Genomic DNA, 24,482 nt, shown 5'->3' with positions numbered 1-24,482 from the left:
GAGGGAAAAATGATTACCTGTATGCCTCCGTAAAAGCCCTAATTTCTCTTGTGTTCCTTAGACAAAATGTACGTTGTCAGCAAAACATATCTGTAATACTTTCGTGTTGATCAAACCCTCCGGTAACAAATCTCGTGGTCTGCCTCTGAATTGTTTCAATGTCTTCCTTTAATCCAGCATTATGGGATCACAGACACTCTTTAACAGTACTCAAGAATGGATTGTGCTAGTGTTCTGTATGCGGTCGCCTTTACAGATGAACAACACTTTCCTTAAATTTTCCCAGTAAACCGAAGTCAGCTACTTGCCTTCACCACTACAATTCTTACATGCTTGTTCCACTTAATATTGCTTTCCGACCTTGTGCCTTGATGTGTAATCAGTCTGTTTAGTAGCACGCTGCTAATGCTGTATCCCAACATTAGGGGTTTGTTTTCCCCCCTCGTCTTCATTAACTTCAATTTTTCTACATTTAGAGCTATATATCAGACCAATTACAAATTTTGACGAAGCCATCTTGTATTGTCTGACAGTCTGTGTGTGATGACACCTTTCTGTACTCCACAGCACAATCAGCAAATAGCTGCAGATTGCTATTCACCCCATCCATCCTATCATTTATGTATCTAGAAGATAATAGTGGTCCTGCCAGTCTTCCCTTGGCATTCCTGACGATTCCCTTTTCTCTGATGAATACTTGCCATTGAGGACAACATACTGGGTTCTGTTACTTAAGAAGCCTTTGAGCCATTCACTTTTCTGGGAACCTATTCCATATGCCGTATCTTTAACAGTCTGATGTGGCACCATGTCAAACACTTTACGGAAGTATAGAAATATGGAATCTGCCTGTTGCCCTTCATCCCTAGTTAGCAGCATATTAGTGGAAAAAAGGACAAGCTGAGTTTAGCAAAAGCAATGCTTTTTAAAATCGTGCTGATTTGTAGACAGAAGCTTTTCCACCTCAAGAAACTTTTGTATATTCTGAGGATACATTAAAGACACAGTCACCTGCTCTTTCTTCAACTCGCTGAGGTCTTCGCACTGAGATATATTTGCAATAATTGGAAGCTAAGTAATATGTCTATACTGTAGAGTACTTTTCATAAAACTGAATTGGGATTCCATCCAGTCCTAATGTCTGATTTATTTTCAGTTCTTTAGTTCTTTCAGTTGTTTATCTACACCAGGGATGCATATTACTATGTCCTCCATACTTTCGTGCAATGATTAAACAATGGTATATTTGTATGATCCTCCTATGTGAAAGATTTATTATAAACTAAATTTAAAAGTTCAGCTTTGCTTCTGCTGTCTTCTGTTGCCACAAAAGATTGGTGAATGCTTGACTGGATAGGAGCCTTCAACTTGCTTAGTGATTTTATGAAGAACCATAATTTTATTGAGTTCTCAGCTAGATCCTTTGCTGAAGTATGATGCTGGTAGGTGGTGTTGCTTCGCACTTTGATCTTTTACAGATGCACGAATCTCGGCTAATTTTTGCATGTCATCTTTTGTGCATTCTATTTTGAACTGAGAGTGCAACACCCTTTGTTTCCTTAGCATTTTCTGAATTCTGTTGTTGAACCACAGTGTGTCTTTGCTGTCCTTAATCCACTTAACTCAGAACATGTCTCCAGATTGTGATTTACAATCCATTTAAAATTTGCCCATAATCCATATTATCTACTTCAGTCATACTGGAACTAAATGATGTCCATTCATTGTCTAAGTGGGATTTTAGCAACTGTTTGTGTTATATCTATCAAAAATGCTCTCCTAGCCTTTTTGATTGATTTATTAACCTTAGCAATCATTGTTGTGATAACATAATCAGTAATCCTTGTCTCTGTACTGGCACCATTGATAAGGTTAGGCCTGTTCATAGCTGAGAGGTCTAAAATAATTTCATTGCGTGTGGGCTGTTGAACTAGGTGGTCCAGACAGTTTTTGGAAATGTTTAAAGACTGCCATTATGTACCCCCCTCCAATGAATACATAGACACCCTAGTGTATACACGGTAGGCTAAAGGTGCCTCCAACTAACAAGCACCGTTTGGTTATTCTACACTACTGATTGTAGACTTCTTTTGAATGACTTTAAAACTATCATGGCAGAATTGGGTGACCAGTAGAAACATAAGACAAGTAATTTGATGTCTCCTAGACGTGTTAAATGTTTCAGATAATTTCAGTCGGACTCAGTTTTGACCTTGATAGACACAATATTTTTGTTGACTGAAGTGAACCCTTCCCTTTCTGTTGTAGGTAATCTGTCTTTGATACTTTCCATGACTCAGTAAATATTTCAGAGCTTTCTACTTTGTTTCAGCCAGCTCTCTGTCCTGAGAATTATTTGAGTGTGACAGATTTCCTGGAGTTCAGTAAATAGGAACTTTGTTTCAAATACTTCTACAATTTACTGATAAATATTTTATGGTCGAAGTGTCTTTACTTGAAACTTGGTCTGAATTCCGTATCTGTGAGTCAACTAGTGAATGAATGTTCATCACATTACCTCACACTACCACCTAGCCTACCCCGAGGTTTGCTTCTATCAGTTTTTCCATTCGTCTGTAAGGAATTCATGTTAGTATTTTGCAGTCGTGGCTTATTAAACTGATAGTTTAGTAATTTTCACATCTGTCAACACCTGCTTTCTTTGGGATTGGAATTATTATATTCTTCTTGAAGTCTGAGGGTATTTCACCTGTCTCGCTCACCAGATGGTAGAGTTTTGTCAGGAATGGCTCTCCCAAGGCTGTCAGTAGTTCTAATGGAATGTTGTCTACTCCTGTGGCCTTATTTCGACTTAGGTCTTTCAGTGCTCTGTCAAACTCTTCACGCAGCATCATATCTTCCATTTCATCTTCATCTACATCCTCTTCCATTTCCATAATATTGTCCTCAAGAGCTGGCCGCGGTGGTCGTGCGGTTCTAGGCGCTCCAGTCCGGAGCCGCGCTGCTGCTACGGTCGCAGGTTCGAATCCTGCCTCGGGCATGGATGTGTGTGATGTTCTTAGGTTAGTTAGGTTTAATTAGTTCTAAGTTCTAGGGGACTGATGACCACAGCAGTTGAGTCCCATAGTGCTCAGAGCCATTTGAACCATTGTCCTCAAGAACATCACCCTTGTATAGACCTTCCATATACTCCTTCCACCTTTCTGCATTCCCTTCTTTGCTTAGAACTGGGTTTCCATCTGAGCTCTTGATATTCATGCAAGTGCTTCTCTTTTCTCCAAAGGTCTCTTTAATTTTCCTGCAGACAGTATCTATCTTACCCCTTGTGATATGTCTCTACGTCCTTACATTTGTCCTCTAGCCATCCCTGCTTAGCCATTTTGCACTGCCTGTCGATCTCATTTTTGAGACTATATTCCTTTTGCCTGCTTCATTTACAGCATTTTTATATTTTCTCCTTTCATCAATTAAATTCAGTACCTCTTCTGTTACCCAATGATTTCTATTAGTCCTCGTCTTTTTAACCTACTCGATCCTCTGCTACCTTCAGTATTTCATCTCTCAAAGCTACCCATTTGTCTTCTACTGTATTTCTTTCCCCCATTCTTGTCAATTGTTCCCTAATGCTCTCCCTGAAACTCTCTACAACCTCTGGTTCTGTCAGTTTATCCAGATCCCATCTCCTTAAATTCCCTCCTTTTAGCAGTTTCTTTAGTTTCAATCTACAGTTCATAACCAATAGATTGTGTCAGAGTCCACATCTGCCCCTGGAAATGTCTTACAATTTAAAACCTGTTTCCTGAATCTCTTGTCTTACCATTATATAATCTATCTGAAACCTTCCAGTATCTCCAGGCTTCGTCCATGTATACAACCTTCTTTCATGGTTCTTGAACCAAGTGTTAGCTGTTATTAAGTTATGCTCTGTGCAAAATTCTACCAGGCGGCTTCCTCTTTCATTCCTTACCCCAATCCCATATTCAACTAGTATGTTTCCTTCTCTTCCTTTTACTACAGTCGAATTCCAGTCACCCATGACTGTTAAATTTTTGTCGCCCTTCACTGTCTGAATAATTTCTTTTATCTCATCATACATTTCATCAATCTCTTCTATCTCTTCATATCTTCGTCACTGCGGAGCTAGTCGGCATATAGACTTGTACTACTGTGGTAGGCGTGGGCTTCATATCTATCTTGGTCACAATAATGCATTCACTACACTGTTTGTAGTAGCTTACTCGCATTCTTATTTTTTTATTCATTATTAAACCTACTCCTGCATTACCCCTATTCAATTTTGCATTTATGACCCTGTATTCACCTGACTAGAAGTCTTGTTCCTCTTACCACCGAACTTCACCAATTCCCACTATATCTAACTTTAACCTATTCATTTCTCTTTTTAAATTTTTTAATCTACCTGCCTGATTAAGGGATCTGACATTCCATGCTCCGACCTGTAGAATGCCAGGTTTTTTTTTTTTCCCCTTCTGATAACAAAGTTCTCCTGAGTAGTCCCCGCCCGGAGATCCGAATAGAGGACTATTTTACCCCTGGAATATTTTACCCAAGAGGACGCCATCATCATTTAACCATACAGTAAAGCTGCATGCCCTAGGGAAAAATTACAGCTGTAGTTTCCCCTTGCTTTCAGCCGTTCGCAGTGCCAACACAGAAAGACCGTTTTGGTTAGTGTTAAAAGGCCAGATCAATCAATCATCCAGACTGTTGCCCCTGCAACTACTGAAAAGGCTGCTGCCCCTCTTCAGGAACTACACTTTTGTCTGGCCTCTTAAGATACCCCACCGTTGCGGTTGCACCTGCGGTATGGCTATCTGTATCGCTGAGGCACGCAAACCTTCCACCCAACAGCGAGGTCCATGGTTCATGAGGGGGTAACCTGAATTATGGTGTGTGAATGTCTAATGTTTTCTTATTTGCTCCTTGAAGGTTTATTAGTAAACAAGACTCGCAAAATTTGCAGGATCCCCGAAATCTTAGTTACGTTACTGTATGTGATATACACACAAGGTCTGTAGATTAGTTTTTTGTTTTGTTAGGGATCAGATCTGAAACTTATCTCTTTTGCTTGGATTTATTTCTAGTTTTAATTTATTCACCCCTGTGTCAGCATTGTCAGAATTTCTGTAAGGTGACTTGAATCCATGACATAACGTAGTTCAAAATGCAACTCGTAAAGCTGTTTAGCTAATGAGTCTGTCTGCTTATAGAGCATTCTGATTTCAGATTTTAGCCAGAAAATTTCAGTTTCTTTTGGCTTTATGTGCTGACATGCTGCTGTTATTGATCTTTACATTAGTGTAATATGGAATTACTTTGTTCCTCAGTTCTTGTTAAATCGTGGTTTGGATGGATTTCATCAGTTACTATACTTTACAGACCAAAAGATGCTACTGACTATAAGATGCACCTTTATTTTTCAGCATTTTTTAAATAACTTTTCACCATTTTTTAAATAACTTTTCACCATTTTTATTGTAGGTTGCAAAGCCAGACAAAAAATTTTGTTTATAAAATCAAACTGATCTTTATAAAATCCTTGAAAATAGTCATCTGAATCTCCTCCTCTTCCACCTCCTCCCCTTCCTTCTTCTTCTTCTTCTTCTTCTTCTTCTTCTTCTTCTTCTTCTTCTTCCTCCTTGTTGTCATCATTGTCCCTTTTGTATATAAGATGGTCTTTTCTGCCATCAAGAGTGTTACTAATACCACTCTTCTTGAAAAATTTAGCAATAATATCTTCTCTCACTCTAGACCATGACTGTTTTATCCACTGAAACACTTGTTTGATTGTAGGTCATTTTAAAGCTCCATTCAGCGTGAATTCGTGTTGAGTTTCATCCATCATGTGTTTGTTTCATGAAGATGTTGCAATTGTGAAGTAAGTTGTCCTGGAATAGCAGAAAACTGTCTCAAACTAGTGCTAAACTGATCTAACTCGAGAACTCTTCTTCAATAAAGCACCTTTCCTTTTCTCCCACACTCTGTTAATCCATGATTTCATACCAGCCTCATCCATCCAAGCCTTGTCATGTAAGTGAACATCACCATCTGATGGTATTTCAGAAGATTTTGGCATTGTTTTGCACATGAAAATGATCATTGGATTAAATTTAGTACCATCAACGCAACATAAAAGGACAACAGTGCATTTTTTAATGTCCACTTGTTTTTATAATTATAGTTTTAGACATTTCTTGACAATAGTTTTGTTATTCAGTACATCCAGTGTCAGAGGAGTTTCATTCATATTCACTATTAGGCTTAGTTCCGCAGTGGTTTTCTTTTGATGTTGAATAATAAAGTGATGGAAAGATAATATTTTCTCTTCATACTCTTGTGCCATTTTCTGAGATATTTTGGTTTTGGTTCTCATGCTAAGTCGACGACGCTTCATAAACCTACAGCACCAATCAGCTCCAACCTTAAAATCTGATACATTTGACTGTAGTGCTAGCTCGTGAGCATGTATTGGAATCATTTTTGTATTAAGGCCAATGCTGTTTTGACGGTGTCCTTGAATGCAGTTCAATACATCTTCCTCTAGTTTTGGTCATTTTACATTCAGTTCTCTATTTACACATTTAGTCATCCTTTTTCCTCCCAATTCATTGCTAGCCCGTCGATGAAAAATGGTTTTTATCTGTTGGTGGAGAGTCGAAATGTCGCTCAGCAGCTCTGTTTCCATGTTCTTCTGTATATGCTATTATTTTCTGTTTGTAGTCCGCATCATATAATGCCTTTTTTTCCTATTACAGAAATATTGTACTGTCATTGATAACACAAATCACTTTCAATTAAAGTTGACTGGCAGTGTAGACTGCAATGATGCATCATAGGCTAGACAATGTTATGGGTTTGTGATGGCAGGTTGTGAGGGAGACAGTGTTAACAAGCTTGTGAATCTCCGTAACTCATGTTCATCACATCAGTGCACTGCTGCTGCTGGTTTATTTCAGTGTTGTCAGATAGAGAGGTTTTGTGCGGTGCCAAGTATGTGGCCATTCTTAAGACTGGTGGGAATTTAATTTGTCATTTTATCCTGCGAAGTAGTGGTAATTTCAGTGTATCAGTTTGGATAACCAAGTGCAACTGTGATTAAAATCGGTAATTTATTTTGGAATAAATATGCACTCTTTTGAGAATAGCTTTTCAGTTACCAAAAATTTAGAGTTAGTTCAAATATTAAGGATCCAATGGTGCCAGACGTAGGAACATTTGCCTCCTCTGAGATGTTAAACTACTACACAAATATCCCCTGGGAAGGCACTCTCTTAATAATAGTAAAGAATTTAGTCAAATACAGAAAGCTAAGCAGTGCAGACATTTATAAGCTCATGATGTGGCTTGATTTACCCCCTTGCATAACCATTTTTCATACAGGGACAAGTTTTATACGCAAAGCAATGGTCTAGCAGTAGGTAGCAGCCTTGCAGGCTGGCTTTCTTGCTGACATATTTACATGTAACCTCTAACAAGAAAGCTTCTTAGCTCACCCACAACTTACTGACAAAATTATGTATTATAAAAGATATGTGCATGGCATAATCTTGTTCAATGGTCCAAAAAATAACTGGTTAGACAGATGGCAGCAGGATTTGGAGGGGGGGGGGGGTGGAAATAAAAGGACTTTTGGTGCATTGGAATGGCAGGCTGTGTAGTGCTGGCACGTACTGATCTCACCTAATAAGTTTCATCTCCTGTCTCCCTTCTTCAGACATATCTGCTTACCAGCCTACAACCCACATATAATATTTTCATCTTTGATCTCATTTTGTTTTTATGTCTCCTTCAATTTGTTTTTGCCTTTCACTATTGGTGAACTCCATCAGATTTCATCTTGTTTCCCCATGCTTCATCCATTCTGTACTTTTTGTGATTTTTCTGATGTATTTTGGTGTAGTTCGCAGATTTTTCACATGTATTTCTGCTTCTTCACCATGGATCCTTGCTCCTTCCACCTGCGCCAATGCAGGAAAGTTTCCTTAACCCTATCCAGAACTGTCCCACATACTATTCCTGCATTGCTGCTTGGGTCATGAAATCCCCCCCAAATGGTCTTACCACCAAATTACCCATCTCTGGCTGCCACCCCTCTGTCCACAGTGACCTCCATCTGTTCAGATTCTATCAGTCCTCAACCCTCACCAACATATCCCTGCTAAACCATGTAAATCAGACCCTAACTTTCTTGCAATATCTCCTCTCCATCCATAAAATTCTTATGCTGTGCAATCCAAAATTTTTGGATCTCATCCCACAAATTGAATCACATGCCCTCCAGGAACTAGAGCAGCATGCACAATGCCACCTCAAAAAAAAAAAAAAAACTCTCCAACCTGTTCACTTCCTACTCGTGCCTTCAACTTCAACTATCCACCACCTCTGAAACAACCTAGAAACCACTTCCACTTCCTGTCATGGCTGACAAACCTTGTGTCACAGACCTACTACATTTACCCCAGCCTCAAAAACTCCCTCCCATGACCATACAGAATCCAGAACCTAAAGAGACCTGAAACAGTCATTAACCTTTCCTCGAAAAAGCCTTTGCTGCACAGAAGTATGTCCTTTCCAAAGGTCTCCCCATTTGCCCCACTCTCAAATTCATTTATGCAGGACTTGTTAAAGACCTTCTCTCCATCTCCCAGTCCCTACTGTGGAAACTTTGACACCAACCCTACCAATCAGACTCAACCAAAGACCAATGTTGAACCCTTCCTGACTCAGTTCATCCAACTGTGATCCACTCCCACTGGCCCCCCTAATTGCCCCCTGTTTACTTTCCAGAATTTCTTAACCTCGAAGCTTGCATCACTGTCATTTCCCAAATACCTCAACGTGCAAGCAGATCTTACATATGCAGAAAGAACTGCAATCCACCATCTTGATCCTGACCTTACAATCCTACCTGCTGACTTGTTTTGAACCACAACAATTACCTGCAGATTCATCTGTCTACAAACCCTGCCACAGTGACTCCATTCCAGAAGTCCAGCAGGATCTCCAGTGTCTCCTCAAATTGTTAGGCCCATCCCAAACCCTCCCCCCCCCCCCCCTCTCTCTCTCTCTCTCTCTCTCTCTCTCTCTCTCTCTCTCTCTCTCTCTCTCTCCCCCCCCCCCCCTACCACTCCCCACTCCCCTACCTTCTAAAGCCAACCACCCAGGATGCCCGATTGTGGCCATTTACCATGTCCCCACTGAGAGAATCTCTGTTCTCATAGATCAGCACCTGCAGCCTACCCTGCTGTATGAAGGATACCAGTGATTTCCTCCACTGACACTCCACAGTTCCTGTCCCTTTACCACATGGCGCCCTGCCCATCACTATTAATACCATCTCCCTTTACACTGACATCCCTAATTTCCATGGCCTTGCCACTATTGAACACTACCTTTCGCAATGTCCGGTGGATTCCAAACCTACAACCTCCTTCCTGGTCATCATGATTAACTATGAAATGATAATTAAATCAAGACACCAAGGTGTCGACAGGTGTTGATATACATCAATGTGGGCAGTTGAAAATGTGTGCCCCTACCAGGACTCAACCCCGGGATCTCGCGCTTACATTGCAGGTGCTCTAGCCATTTGAGCCACCGAGAGCACAGAGGATAGTGCGACTGCATAGATTTATCCCTTGCATGCTTCCCATGAAACCCACATTCCCAACTTAATGTCCACACACTACATTCGTAGTGCCCCTGCCGATTACACTCATTAATTGCAGCAGATAATCTTAGAGTCCCATAAGACTTCGGGCAATGCGTGTGCACACAGCACAGGAGAAAGAACAGATACCATCTTCATATAGTTAAGGCTAACTGGCCATTGATCTTCTTCTTGATGCCTTCCAAATATATAGAAAACACATTACCACTGATATTGCCATTAACAATACCTCAGGCCACCCAAACCAATATAAAACCACTTTCTTCAGGTCACCTGTAAACCATGTGTTTTGCATTCCCATCAATGAAGCAGATGCCTTTAAGTAAATGAACGTGATAACCCAGATAACCCTGACGTCCTTCTGGAAGGACGGCGTCACTGTTGAAATTATTTATTTTTGCGAATAATGCATTGTTGCAACGGACTATGACTCATTGTTATATGAAGTAAGCAGAGTCAGTTGCGCGCTGCGACAGTCAGTTTGATGCTGTCGTTCATAGGGAGTGAGAAACTGTGTCTTGAAAATAGGGCCTATTTTACTGTGGACGAACTGACTGACCTTGTCATTGATGTGTATGTATATTTTCTTTCATATTGCATCAATAATTCTGAAACTTGTCATATGATATATTCAAGAATTAACCTATATTATTTACAGGTTCATATTATGATTGAAAGTTTTCATCAATTGTAATTCAATAATGTTTTCAACCGTCCTTCCAGAAGGTCGTCAGGGTAATATGTTGTCATTTTGTATTCACAGAAAATGATGTACACTGATGGAACTTTTGGACATGTTAGAATCAAAAGAGGAGGAAATACCTAATACTGGCATGTGTAGTAAGGATTATGAAACGAAAGATATGGGGTACGGTGTGGTAATGACTTATGTTGACCAGTTACTTCCACATGTTCCATATCGAATATCCTTTGATAACCTCTTTACCAGCGTTGAACTACTACATGACCTAAAAGAGATGGGGGTGGAAGCAACAGGAACAAAAAGAGGGAACAGAGCTAAGAATTCTACTCTATCATGTGTAGATAAAAGAAAATAGAGGATCATATGAAGTTTGCTCTGAATCAGCATCTGGGATTTCCATTGTATGTCGGAATGACAACAATGTTGTTACTGCAGCCACCAACTTTGACAGAGTGCAACCACTACGCTCTGGAGCAAGATTTTCCAGGGAACAAAAGAAACAGATTAGCATGCCTCAACCTATTTTCTTACACTCCTACAATACTCATATGGGAGGCATAGATCGAGCTGACCAAAATGTATCCCTATATAGATGGTCTGTAAGAGGGGGAAAAAGTGGTATTTCCCAATCATTGCACATTTTATAGACGTTGCAGAGCAAAATGCCTGGGATCTTTACGCGCACAACGAAGAACCCATAGATCATCTGACATTTCATCGTCGAATTGTCACTGCAATTCTTGAAAGTAACAAAAGAGTCACTACCAGCAGAGGACGTCCTAGTAAGAGGGCAAAACTAGATTTTAGATTTGATGGAAGAGAACATTAGGTTGCTGAATTACCAATGGAGGAGATACCAAAAAAGAAGCAGCAGCTGAAATGTCGAAGTTGCCACAAAAAACTACTACTATGTGCGTAAAATGTGACGAACCACTTCATGTTTGTTGCTTTTTGTCTTACCATACTAGTGCATAAAATATGTGTATAGGTTATTTTCTTTGTTTTTTGTATTTATTACCTGTTTTAGCCCATAATTCAAATTTATTTATGTTTATTTGAAAGTATAAAAACCAAAACAAATTAATTGTGCAATGTCATATACATTAAAAACATTTTCCCTTACTGTTCTGACGTCCTTCTGGAAGGACGCCCACTTTTGGAAATACTAAATAAAAATAAATACTCAAAATTGTTTTTACTTTCTTCCTTACAACCTTGTGAATCAATGTAGATAAGATATAAAGCAATTTTGAAAAACAAATAATTCAGGACTATCTGGGTTAAACCTGTAGTCCAAAATAATGGACATAACACCACCATAATAAACACCCTAGTTGAAAAAATCCACCACCACCACCATGACAAGCTAAGAAAGAAATGACAAAATTTGCCAATCTTCCATTCCTTGGCAGTGTGTCATTTTAACTTGAAAATCTTTGCAGACCACATCCTTCCATACTGACAAACTACAAAATAAAATTGTTCATAATAATAAATCTGCTGGATTGTCATGCAAACTCTTGCTCCTGTTCTTGCTTCTATATAGGGAAAATAGCAAGAAGTTTTGCAACCCACCACAAATAACATATGGATGCCCTCCAACTCTAAAAGTTAAATAAGCCCAGCACACTTATTACTCATCATGCTGTGCTACACATGGCTGAAAAAGTGCTGCAGATAGATCTCCTTGAACAATTAGAGACTTTTATTCATAAGCTAAAATCACCTCAGAAAGTCCTTAACAAAGAAACTAAATCAATAGAGAACTTTTTCTTCAAGAATTTCCTAGACAATCTGGCACCAAACCACCAATAATAATAAAATAGATTCATCCTTATGCATAAATTATATCCTACATTCATGTAGCAATTATGGCATTTTGTAACTCAGTTAGTCTTCAATCACATAGCACATATTTAACTCTGTTTATCTTTTGTGTAAATTTTAATTCATATTACAAGATTCACTCAAATATATCGTGTGTACTTATAAATTTATACTGTAATACAGTGCATCTCAGGCCAAAGATCATGATGTAGTAAAGTGCGATATGTCATATTCATATTCTTTGTGATAACATCAAGTGTTTACCTTCAGTGCTGCTAAGTGCTGCGTATGTTTTTGTGTCTTACCTGGTAATGTACATTATGGGAGTGGATTTACTGTGAATATGATGCAGTGTGCTGTAGGTAACGAAAATGTAACAACCTTCCTGTTCTGTAAACATTTCACCATCGATAACTAAGTTTCTGTAATTTTCGCCACCATCACCACCACAGTATCTAGCTACACTTGATTCACGATGTAATGTTTCTGTGACATCTCCACCTGTTGATGAACCTGCAGGAGGTCAAAAAATGTTAATGGTAAAATAAATTGTATCAAAAAATCAAAAAAAGTGACCAATTGCATATTTATTTCCAAATAATGTGCCAATATCAATATGTCAGTGTCTTCCATTTGCATGTCTGGAAGGGCTACTAAACTGCCCATTTTGCATACACAAGAATTCCCTGAAGCATTCTCAGCAAAGAACTTGCTGATATGACTTCTCCAGTGGCTCCTATGAGGTAAGGCTTGTACTTCTTGGGGTCACAAATATCAGTTCCATAGCCCTTGGTTAATTTAGCTGATTTTTAAAGTTGTCACTGTCTGTAGTGAACATTTAACCATTTAAAAATAATTGTACGACTTGTCTTGCTTCCAGTCCAAAAATTGCCCAACACTGAAGTTAATCTGACGAATGGTGCCTGGATGCCATTTGAGCAAATTGGCATTTCCTCTTGTACCAGTGACTGCCGTATTGCTTTCAGAGAGGCAGTTAATAGCTCTGTACAGGTGTTTCCCATGTTTCTTGTGGATTGCTTGCTATTTCTTGGGTTATTTGTTATTAACTGATTTTCCCCCAATTTGTGGAGACCAGTGTATTAGATGTGAAATATTAGTACTGTATTGTACATGAAATTGTTTAACTGGAAAAAAAAGTAATCAGGTGTAGAAAAAAACTTGCACGGTTCCCAATTTTTAAATACTCAGGTTTTAATTATTCATATAATCTGCATTTTATCTTTGTACCATTGCACACAAAATATTACAAATTTACAGAGATTTTTCTCTTGTTTCTATGCTCACACTCTTGAAATATTACCAGGTCAAACTTTCTTTATCTGAAATGCAAGATCAGCCGCCAGAAGAGACTATAATGCATCAGAATGTGATGGAGATATTGGACATGGGTTTGCTGCTTGGAGCACCACTTGCAGCACCTGCCCCTGATCTATCTGATCTTGCCCGTATTCTCTCTGAAAATATTTCAAAAGGTAATAACTTAATACCTCATTGTGAAAATCTTGGTTTTGTTAGGTATCTATTACTGTACTTGTCAGACGCCAAGAGTAATAATATTTAGGTATTTACACAAAATTTCTATTGATGGTGTTGTACTAGTTTTATTTATGACTTTTATATCTTAGTGCCCAAGAAGTGATTTTATATATATATAATCTAGTTAAGAGCACAGTGCAATGACATAAAAAGATTATCAGAGGGATGGTCAATAAGAAAGGAAGTAATGTGCAGACTTCATGAAGAATAGCTGAGTAGCTTGTAAAATGGATAATGCTTTCTATATTCAGAATTCCTGGAGGTGATCCAAATTGCAGTGATTATGAAAAAAGTTCAGAAGAGTTGCAACAGAAGTATGTCCTTTGGGTTTGAGATAAGGTTTTGATTGTATAATTTCGTGAAATGAATGAGAGAATTGTAAATCAGCTTTTTCTCTCATGTTTTAAACTTATTCAGGAAAAAGAATGTACAAAAAATGCGGAGGAGACTGAACAAGCACTGAACAATGACAAAATACTCAGGAAAGTAAAGGTAGCAGAAAATAAATTCTAATGTTATGATCAGAAGTGGAAGTAAAGATGTCTTCATTTGGGCATCTAGAGATAGCTCTCAGAATTATAAAATGGAATTAATGTTTGTATTTATCGGAAGAGTGATGAACCTAGAGTACCAGAATCACCAATCTGTGCTGTAACTATAACAATTTCTGTAACATCACTGCTTTCACTGAAGTGCAGAATTTAAATCAAGATTACGGCTATACAAGAATTATTTACAGGAAACTAATTCAGTTTGACTCTTCAGAGATAGTGAAAAGTGAGCAAACTAATTTCAGTAGTCATAAGTTCCTTGGATTTCTTCAGGTACGAAGCTGACAGTGTACAGAGTTGCATGGAAATTTGCCATCAATAATTTGCATTGTATTCGTTAATTATAGGCTCCAATCACATTACACATCAGTACATCAGTTATCATTGATCCATCTTTTCCACATTCATTCCACATTCTGCTATTCTAACATATAACCATTTATTTTGTGTAAAAGTAATTAAATAAGTCAGTGTGTATATCTCAGGTTTCTGAAATTTACAGTTAGTGTTGATTTTCTCTCTCTCTTATTATTATTTTTATTTTAGTTATTCAGTTTTGTAACATGTACTGGAAGTTTCTGGTAACTGTGCACAGGTGGCAACTTTTGTTTCAGATGTGGATATGAAACCTCTAGCAGTATCAGAAATCAAAAGGCAGAGATTGTTAGCCTCAGATATCAGTGGCATTCATGGTACACCAGTACCTACAGTGGAATGTCCATCACTTGAAAGTTTCTACGCCATGTATTTTAAACCACTTGTACCAGTTAAGATTACAGGTAAGTAATGGGTGAAATGCGTAGACTGGTGAAGACCAGAACTGGAGCTCTCGTGTGTGTGTGTGTGTGTGTGTGTGTGTGTGTGTGTGTGTGTGGAAGGGGTATCAATGTGCCTCCCACCGCTGCAAACCAAGGGGTATGTGCCCATCATGGCTAGGGTACAGTGCTCTGTGCAATGGTTTACTGCCAGGTAACCATTGCTGTGGCTGCATGATGCCATTGAGGAGAGTCCCCATTTGAAGTGGGTGGTATCATGATGGAAGACCCATGCATAAAGTGAATTCATAAACTTTAGTCTGCTGGTGGCTGCTAGGCCCCAGCAGTCTCTTCATATTGGAAATATTCTTATAATTAAGGAGGATAAGACTCCACGGTGTTTCCCTCCCTGGCTACGCTGTGGGAAGAGGGACAAGCCAGATTTGGATTAATGAGGATACTTTTAATGCAATGAAACCATTTTTTGTCAAGAACATTGAAGACAAATTTGGGGAAGCTGAACTTGTGGGAAAAAGCAAAATGGGTCATTATTAATTAAAACTTCCTCTGCTGCCCAATCTACATCCCTTCAGATATGTGATTGTCTAGGTAACATTCCTGTGATCATTGTCACACATAAAACTTTGAACGTGGTACAAGGAATCATCTTCCACGGAGATCTTATGCTCCAAATAGACGAGGAGTTAGAGACTCACCTCCAACCGTGAGGTGTACGTTTTATCAGACATGTTCAAATAGGACCCAAGGATAATCATATGGATACATGCGCATTTATCTTAGCTTTGATGGGAATGCCATCGTGGAGAAGGATAAGGTCATGATGTACAGGTGTGATGTGAAACCATATGTCCCATTGCGTGCGTCAGATGTTCATGCTTTGGGCATATGTCATCCTACTGCATGGCAAACCCAGAATGTGGCAACTGTGGGCAACCATTCCACGAAGGTAGTCCCTTTAAACATGCACCTTTGTGTGTGTCATCTGCATGTAACATCATCCTCTAAGTTCTCTAGTCACCCAGTTTTCAAGAAAGAAGATCCAAGAATGCAAATATGTTTGTTGTATAATGATGCACGTAAGAAATATGAACTCCTACATCCTGTGTGTATGACCATTAATTATGTTAACGTATGACCATCGCCCCTACCTCAACCTTCCACAAACCAGTTCTCACACCATCCTTCTCTCCTGTGATTCATGCAGTCTCTTCCTTGGGAACCACTTCCCATAGCTGGCTGGAGAAGCATTTTCCTTCACCAGTGTCTACTGGTACATGGATTTCTCTTTCCCTGACAACCTCCGTACATGAGTCCTAACACCAAACGGTGGCTGATGGACCCACAACCAGTGGGTCCCAGGGCTGTCCACTCTTCATATGTTCTAGTGCTCAATGCAAATTGACCTTTAAATGCCACCTTGCTCCCCAAAGATTATGAAGGAAAGGACGAAGAAGCAGAAGAAAAGAAGAAGAATCACTACAAAGCTCCTCTGGTTCCTCTGGAGGTGTCAGATCCCTGCAGTCAGATTTTACATGTCTGCACATTTTAAGCAAGTTGCCAATTTCTGCACTACTTTGAAATCTTAAGATCTGACAATATTTATGCAGCTTCTTTCAGATAGTACTTCATTATAGATAACTGCATCATTTGCAAAAAACGTGATTTTACTACAGATATTGTCTGCAAGGTAGTTAATATACAACATGAACAGCACACTTCCCTGGGGCGCACACTAAGTTACTTCTACATCTGACTACGACTCTCCATCCAAGGTATCATGCTGCATTCACTCTACCAATAAGTCCTCAGTCCAGCCACAAATTTCATTTGATACCTGATATGAATCTGCTTTTGACAATAAGAAGCAGTGTGATACTGAATTGAACACTTTTCAGAAATCAAGAAATACTGTGAGTCTAATGCTTTTTGGAAATCAAGAAATTCTGCATCTACCTGACCGCCTTGATCCAGAGCTTTCATTAAGTCATGTGAGAAAAGTGCAAGTTGGGTTTCACATGGTTGATGTTTTTGGAATCCATGCTGGTTGGCATTGAGGAGGTCTTTCTGTTTGAGATGCCTCATTATGCTCGAACTCAGAATATGTTAAAAGTCCTACAACAAGCTGATGTCAAGAACAGTGGATAGCAGTTTTGTGGATCACTTCTACTATTCTTCTTGTAGACATGTGCTTTTTTTCAAAGAACTGGGCAAAATTTTTCGTTTGAGGGATCGATGATAGTTTATAGTTAGAAGAGTGGTTAAACTCAGCTGCAAATTCAGCATAGAATCTGACAAGGATTCCATTGGGTCCTGGAGCTTTGTTCAATTTCAGATGTTTCTCAACATCACTGACATGAATGCTTATTTCATTCATCTTTTCAGTGGTACAAGGATTTAAACTAGGGCCATTTGAAATCAGATAAGCATTTCAGATTTTGCTCTGCTACCCTCAATTTCAGTTCCTGTCTCATTCGTTAGGGCCTGGATGCTAACTTTGGTGCCACCAACAGCCTTTACATACGACCAGAATTTCTTTGGGTTCTGTGAAATATCATGTGTAATATCCTGCTAAAGTAGTCATTAAAGGCATCATACATTGCTCTCTTGACAGTCAAAAATGTTTCATTCAACTACTAGTATAAATGTACAAAAAATTATGAAAATCTGAGATGTCAAGATCAAGACCATTGGTTGATTTCATAAAGGACTGACCTTGCTACTGAAACCTACCTTTACTAAATAAGTGTATGGCAAAGCCATCTTTCACTAAAAGAAGTGTATGGCAAAGCCTGTTCATCAAGTACACGAGTTTTTGACTGGTTCAAGCATTTCCAAGATGGCAGAGATGATGATGAAAACGTCTCAGTATAAAAAAAGGATGAAAATATTGAAAAAGTACATAATCTGATTCGATCTGACTGTCAGTTGATTATCTGATCAATTGCTGAAAATGTAGTAATTGACAAACAGTGCACGGTAAATTTTACACAACTGAACTAACATGAGAAAAGTGCGTGCAAAACTGGCACTGAAAATCATCACGATCAAATAAGTCTTGTGAAAAGATTTGTACTGACACTTTGAATACCACTGAAAATGACCCTGACTTCTTGGAAAGAGTGATAATGTGACAAATTTTGGTTTTCCGCCTATGACCTAGGAACTAAGCACCAATCCAAGCATTGGAAGGGCCCAACTTCATTATAAGACAAAAACGCTCAAATGAACAAATTCGAACACTGATAATGATCCAGAATGAAATTTTCACTCTGCAGTGGAGTGTCTGCTGATATGAAACTTCCTGGCAGATTAAAACTGTGTGCCAGACCAAGGCTAACTTGGAACCTTTGCCTCCACTGCAAAGTGAAAATTTCATTCTGGAAACATCACTCAGGCTGTGGCAAAGTTAGGTCTCTGCAGTATCCTTTCTTGCGGGAGTGCTAGTTGTGCAAGTTTTGCGAGAGAGCTTCTGTGAAGTTTGGAAGGTAGGAGATGAAGTACTGGTGGAAGTGAAGCTATGGGGACGGGTCATGGGTCGCGCTTGGGTAGCTCCGATGGTAGAGCAGTTGCCCATGAAAGGCAAATGTCCCAAGTTTGAGTCTGTCTGGCAAACAGTTTAAATCTTCCAAGAAGTTTCAAGTAATAATGACTGTGGGAAAAAAATTCACAGAATTGTCTTCACTGGGCTCCTATTAATCAACACTACCCCTTTATTCTTTAAGGTCAAATCTACATTAAAAGGAGCAAGATTTCAGTCCGTTGAAGTTGTGAAAGAAAAAGTGGCAGGTGTTGTGAAGCAGCTCACAGAGGAATACTTCCAGCACTGTTACCATCAATGGAGAATTCGCATGGAGCATTGTAGGGATAGATGAAGGGGAGTATGTTGAGGATGAGAGGGACTAAATATGTTTTTTTTTTAATCTAAAGTTTTAAAACAGAAATCCCATTATTTTATAGCCAAACATCGTAGTCACTGGTTGGACATATGTGACTTATCAGTTCAGTTCCCATATCCTGCACTTATTTCTGATATATAGTTCTTCATTTCTGGGAGATATTGGGTCTTACTGTTCATGAAATATTTACATTTGCAGAAACAGTTCTTGTAGGTACCACTAAGAGAACTCTTCACTGAGGTGGGCTGTTCAGCTCTGTATTTCATGTGTGTTGAATGAAGAGGCTTTTAACGTGAAGTGTGAGTTTATGGCTGTAGGACTTCTGAACAAAAGACAAAAATTTTACAATAAAAAATGTTAGTTCTTGACGATTCTACTCTCATAACTTGTACATTTTTCTGGAGTATATGGAAATATAGCTCATTCCTCATAAATGCAACTACTCTGTTCTCAATCTCCACTAGTCCCTGTACCTCATCTTTCTGAACACTATCTCCTGGGCGTGCCCCATTTAACCCTCTGTCATCAAATCATGTATACTTTTCCCCCTTTTCTACTGAAACTGACTTGTACCTTCCTTCGTTGTGATTTAATTTTACTCCATATCCTACACCTTCCCAATGTACTAAGGTGATAAAACCTAATGTTAATACAGACGTGTTTTTGCCTGGCATAGTGCACCAACTCAGTGAGCATGGATTCAACAAGCCGTTGGAAGTACCCTTCAGAAATACTGAGCCGCACTACCTCTATAGCTGCCCATAATTGTAAAAGTGTTGTAAGTGCAGGATTTCTTGCAGGAACCGACCTCTCAATTATTTCCCATGAATGTTCAATGGAATTCATGTTGGGCACCCTGGGTGGCCAAATCATTCACTCAAATTGTCCAGAATGTTCTATAAACCAATTGTGATCAACTGTGGTCTGGTGATACAGCGCACTATCACCAATAAAACTTCCATAGTTTGGGAACATGAAGTCGATGAATGGCTGAAAATGGTCTCCAAGTAGCCGTACGTAACCATTTCCAGTCAGTGATCAGTTCAGTTGGACCAGAAGACCCAGTTCATTCCATGTAAACACAGCCCACGCCATTGTGGAGCCACTACCAGCTTGCACAGTGCCCTGTTGACAACTTTGATCCCTGGCTTTGTGAGGTCTGCGCCACACTTGAACCCTACTCAGCTCTTACCAACTGGAATCAGGACTCATCAGACAAGGCCATGGTTTTCCAGGCGTTTAGGGTAAAAACGGTATGGTCACGAGTCGAGGAGGGCCACTGCAGGCCATGGCACTCGTGTCGATCTCTTGTTGGCATAGCCTGTTAACACTAAATTATGTCACACTGTCCTGATGGATACATTTGTCATATGTCCCACATTGATTTCTGCAGTTATTTGCAGAGCTGTTTGTTAGCAATGACAACTCTACACAAATGGCACTGCTCTGTCATTAAGGCTGTTGGGCCCATGTGTTGTCCATACTGATAGGTAATGCCTAATATTTGGTATTCTTGGCACTCTTGACACTGTGGATCTCTAAATATTTAATTCCCTAACGATTTCTGAAGTGGATTGCCCCATGCATCTAGCTCCAACTACTATTCTCCATTCGAAGTCTGCTAGTTCCTGTTGAGCAGCCATAATCATGTGGGAAACTTTTTCACATGAATCACCTGAGTACAAAGGACAGCTCTTCCTATGCACTGGCCTTTTTTACCTTGTGTACGCAATACCACCATCAACTGTGTATGTGCAGATTGCTAGCCTTGACCTGTTACCCAAGTGTATTGCCTCATCAAGGCCGTCTCACCCTGTGCAGATGTCAGTCAACCACTCCCTAAACACACCTCACCTACCAGTTCTATACTGTACACTAACATAATATAACCTAAGAGTTCCCCTGCTGTCCAACTCCTCCCTCTACACTAAACATTTTTCATGTTGTCACCAGTAAAGCTGCAGCAGGTCTTGCCGCTGCAACCCCCCCCCCCTCCCCGCGTTTCTCTCTTTCCTCAGTTGGCAGTCCAATGATCTGTGCTCTGTTGGTTAATTGACAATGGTGAATGTCAATGGCAGCACAACTTTTGGCTCACACAGTAATATATATATTTCCTCCACATGAATATCCTAAAAACTAATCACTTTATTATAAATATTGTAGAGGGGCTGTTGTTGCTTCAACACGAGTCAAAACAGATTCTGAAAATGGTAGATTGGCAGGGACCAAACAATGAGGTCATCAGTCCCAAAATCCCAGAAAGGTTCATCTGGAAGTAGCAATGTCCCCTAAGGAAATTTTCTGATCTATTCAGGAGATTCATAACAAAAAAAGCAAGGAGGTTAAAAATGTACTGGATATCTTTTGTACAGTCAGTAATAGACGAAAGTTGAAGGAGACAGGGAAGTCATCAGGTGGGCGTCCCTGAGGGCTCTGCTTGCAACAGGAATCATGCCACCCACAGCTATCCCACCCCTGATCCATTACAGTCAAGAGCACCTACTATTCAACGAAGTGCGACACCCAGAACAGAAAATTGGATACAGCAGACAGGATGCAAATCAAATCTGAAAACAATTAAAATAGAGTTAAAGAGGGATGAAAGAGTACAATGAATGGTCAAGGGGGTAGGATCAGGGATCCCCTAGATTTAGCATAACTGCCTTGCCTTGCCCCTGCATCTGCTCTGGAGGTCAATTAAAACTTTGTAGCAGTGAACAACAACCACTTTCGTGGAGAAAACAAAGAACCAGTTCAACCATGCGGGGAGTGTCTGCCAATATTAAGATGCACTAAGTCTGGAAGTCCATATTTATCATGGAGGGCCAAAAGGTATGAGCTATTGCCTGTAAGACTCCACAACCAAATTGTGAGGTGTCTCGTTACACAGAAGAAAACTATGGGAAAGTACAGGTTAACCTGGTATCACCGATGTGGAGATGACATAGGACTAAAGATTCCTTCCACGAGAAACAGAAGGAAGAGCACCCTGTTGCAGTGGTCTCCTTTACTGTGGGGAGTTTATTAGATGAGGCAGTAGCCCATGAGATGTCGTTTCATTTCCAAGCAAGCAGAGATCTCATGTGCACCTGGAAATCCACACGTGGGTCAGCAAAGCCAACAAGCAGGGAGTAAAGTCCCTCTAGCCATATGGTTGGCCTGTTCATTCCCCAGGATGCTCACATGACTTGGGTCTCAGAGAAATACCACTGAGCAGGCAGCACGACCAAGGTCAGTGAGAAGTTCACGAATAATGCAGACCAAAGGGTGGCTAGATCGGTATTGTTAATACCCTGTAGACTGCTCATTGAGTCAGAACGTATTAAAACACATTCAAGGAAGTCCTGTTTCATAAAATGGAGGGCACAGCTAAAGACTGTCAGATCTGCCGTAAACACGCTGTATGTTTGTGGCAGCTAATGGTATTCCATATCTGCACGAGATGTAAAACCAATCTCATCCACAGTTTTACAGCTGCCTGTGTAAAAGATGGTAGAACCCTGGAACTCTTGAATTGGATGTAACAGATGCTGAAAGGTCATGTGGGTGATAGAGTTTAGGACTTCAAAAGACACCAATCCTAATTTAATAGCTGAGCACTATCCAGGGTGAGTGCACAAGAAGACATGGTAGAGGAGACCGGGATCTTGGCAGGCGCATTCCAACTGGTAATCCCATCCGAGGGCAAGAATCAGGTGGACAATAACCCTCTTAAGTACATGAAGTGTACAATAGAATCTGAAGCAAGAAGATCTTCAGTTTGGCAAGGAGACTATCTATGGGACTAGTCCGAAAGGCACCGGCAGCCACATGCACACCAAAATGATGGACTGGGCCTAACAGTTTCACAGCTGATGAAGCTGCCAGGACAAACCTGGCAACCGTAGTCCAGTCTGGACAAAACCAGGACCCAGTAAATATGGATGAGAGTAGTATGATCCACATCCCAAGAATGTAGGCAAGGAAGCAGAGCGTTAAGCTTCCACATGCAGCAAGTCTTCAGATGAAGATGGGACAGCCATGTCCCCTTTTATCAACAAGAAATCCCAAGACACTGAACTGCGTTACTACATCCAGGAAAATGCATGACCCGCAATTTCATAGGAGAGAATTGTAAACCATGGGAAAGGGTCCATGCTGAGGCCCACCATATGGCCTGGAACTCTTGATTTTTGTTGTTCAAAAAGTGTAGGCGACAAGATTGAGCACATATCACATGAATTGTCATAATATTGGGTTGTAATATGCGCGGGTGTGCATGTGCGCAGTGGGAATATGATTCCTTCCTTGCTGGTCAGAGGTTGGATCTGATCCTACAGGAAGATGAGATAGTGTCTGCATTTGCGTGTTGCCCTGTTGCCTTGCATGTCATTGCATAAGTGAAGAATTTCAGGAAAAGTGCCAATGTTGGAGTCAGTGCTGTTCACTCTGGAAGACGAGATCCTGAAGAAATCTACCAGTGGTTTTGGTTTGTGATTAAAGTGTTCTTAGTACTGAACAGGTATACATGGAACTTCTTAATTGCAAATACAATCACCGATGCCACCTTTTCTGTGTGAATATTCTTTTGTGCAGGTATCAGTATTTTTGAAACACAGCCTATGGATTATTCAGTATCATTATTTCTATGAGCCAACACGGCACCACTATCATATAGAGGAATCTGTGGCCATAAGCAGTGGATGTGATGGTGGAAATTATGTAAGGCAAGGTGCCAAATGAAGCGTAAAATTTAACTATGTAAAGGGTCATTCAGACAGCTGTCCACTTGCATTGAACACATTTCTTCCACAACTGATTTAGTGGTTGCGTGATATTAACCATTTGTGGGGGGGGGGGGGGGGGGGTTTAATGTAAATAACAATTGTTGTAAGTTTCGAGGGTGATGTAGAGGGCTGATAGCTGCTACATTGTGGTTAGTGGGTGGGATCTCTTCTTTGTATAGCAAGTACCCGAGGTATTCCATGTGCTCCTGGAAAAACTGGCATTTGTCTAAGTGGCGCTTCAGTACTGTATCATCTAATGTAGTAAATAGTGCAGGAGTGAAGGAGATCACAAAAGGAAAGTGCTTGTATTTGTACAAGCTGAAGGGGGTGTTGATAACTAAGATGTTTTTCAGCTCCTCATCCAGTAGTATTTGCAAATGTGGGTTGGCTTGGTGGATTGTAGAGGCATTGACTTCTGATTTAAAATCACCACTTAGTCAGAAGGAGCCATTGTGTGTCTTGACTACTAACAGGAGTCTGGTTCAAGTGCTTGTTTTAATTGGTTCAGTCACCCAGCCTCATAGAATCACTAGAGTTCCTGCTTAATGGCTGCCAAGAAGGAGACTAGAATGACCCGTGTTCAATTGAAATGAGGTACCACGTCCAGTCGCAAGCAGTTGGGAGACAGGAAATCTGTGGAACACCCCAGGCCAGTTTTGAATAAACACACAAATATGGCACAGAGATTGACCTGAACTTCGTCAGTGACGGAGAATCCAGACAACAAGGCATCCGAACTGAAAATGTCTGTGAT

At 40.0% G+C, this 24,482-nt stretch overlaps 1 protein-coding gene across 1 annotated transcript in view; it reads left to right on the top strand.

Moving 5' to 3' along the window:
- LOC124775858 (bifunctional peptidase and arginyl-hydroxylase JMJD5) overlaps positions 1-24,482 on the top strand; it is an 83,104-nt gene that overhangs the window by 31,987 nt on the left and 26,635 nt on the right. The window contains exons 3-4 of the mRNA XM_047250692.1: positions 13,507-13,675; positions 14,905-15,069. Coding sequence (XP_047106648.1) covers positions 13,507-13,675; positions 14,905-15,069 — 334 coding nt within the window. The remainder of the gene's footprint in view (positions 1-13,506; positions 13,676-14,904; positions 15,070-24,482) is intronic.

The sequence above is a fragment of the Schistocerca piceifrons genome, chromosome 2 (genome assembly GCF_021461385.2).
Source record: "Schistocerca piceifrons isolate TAMUIC-IGC-003096 chromosome 2, iqSchPice1.1, whole genome shotgun sequence".
Taxonomy (NCBI): Eukaryota; Metazoa; Arthropoda; class Insecta; order Orthoptera; family Acrididae; genus Schistocerca; species Schistocerca piceifrons.
This window is presented reverse-complemented; position numbering and strand designations above follow the sequence as displayed.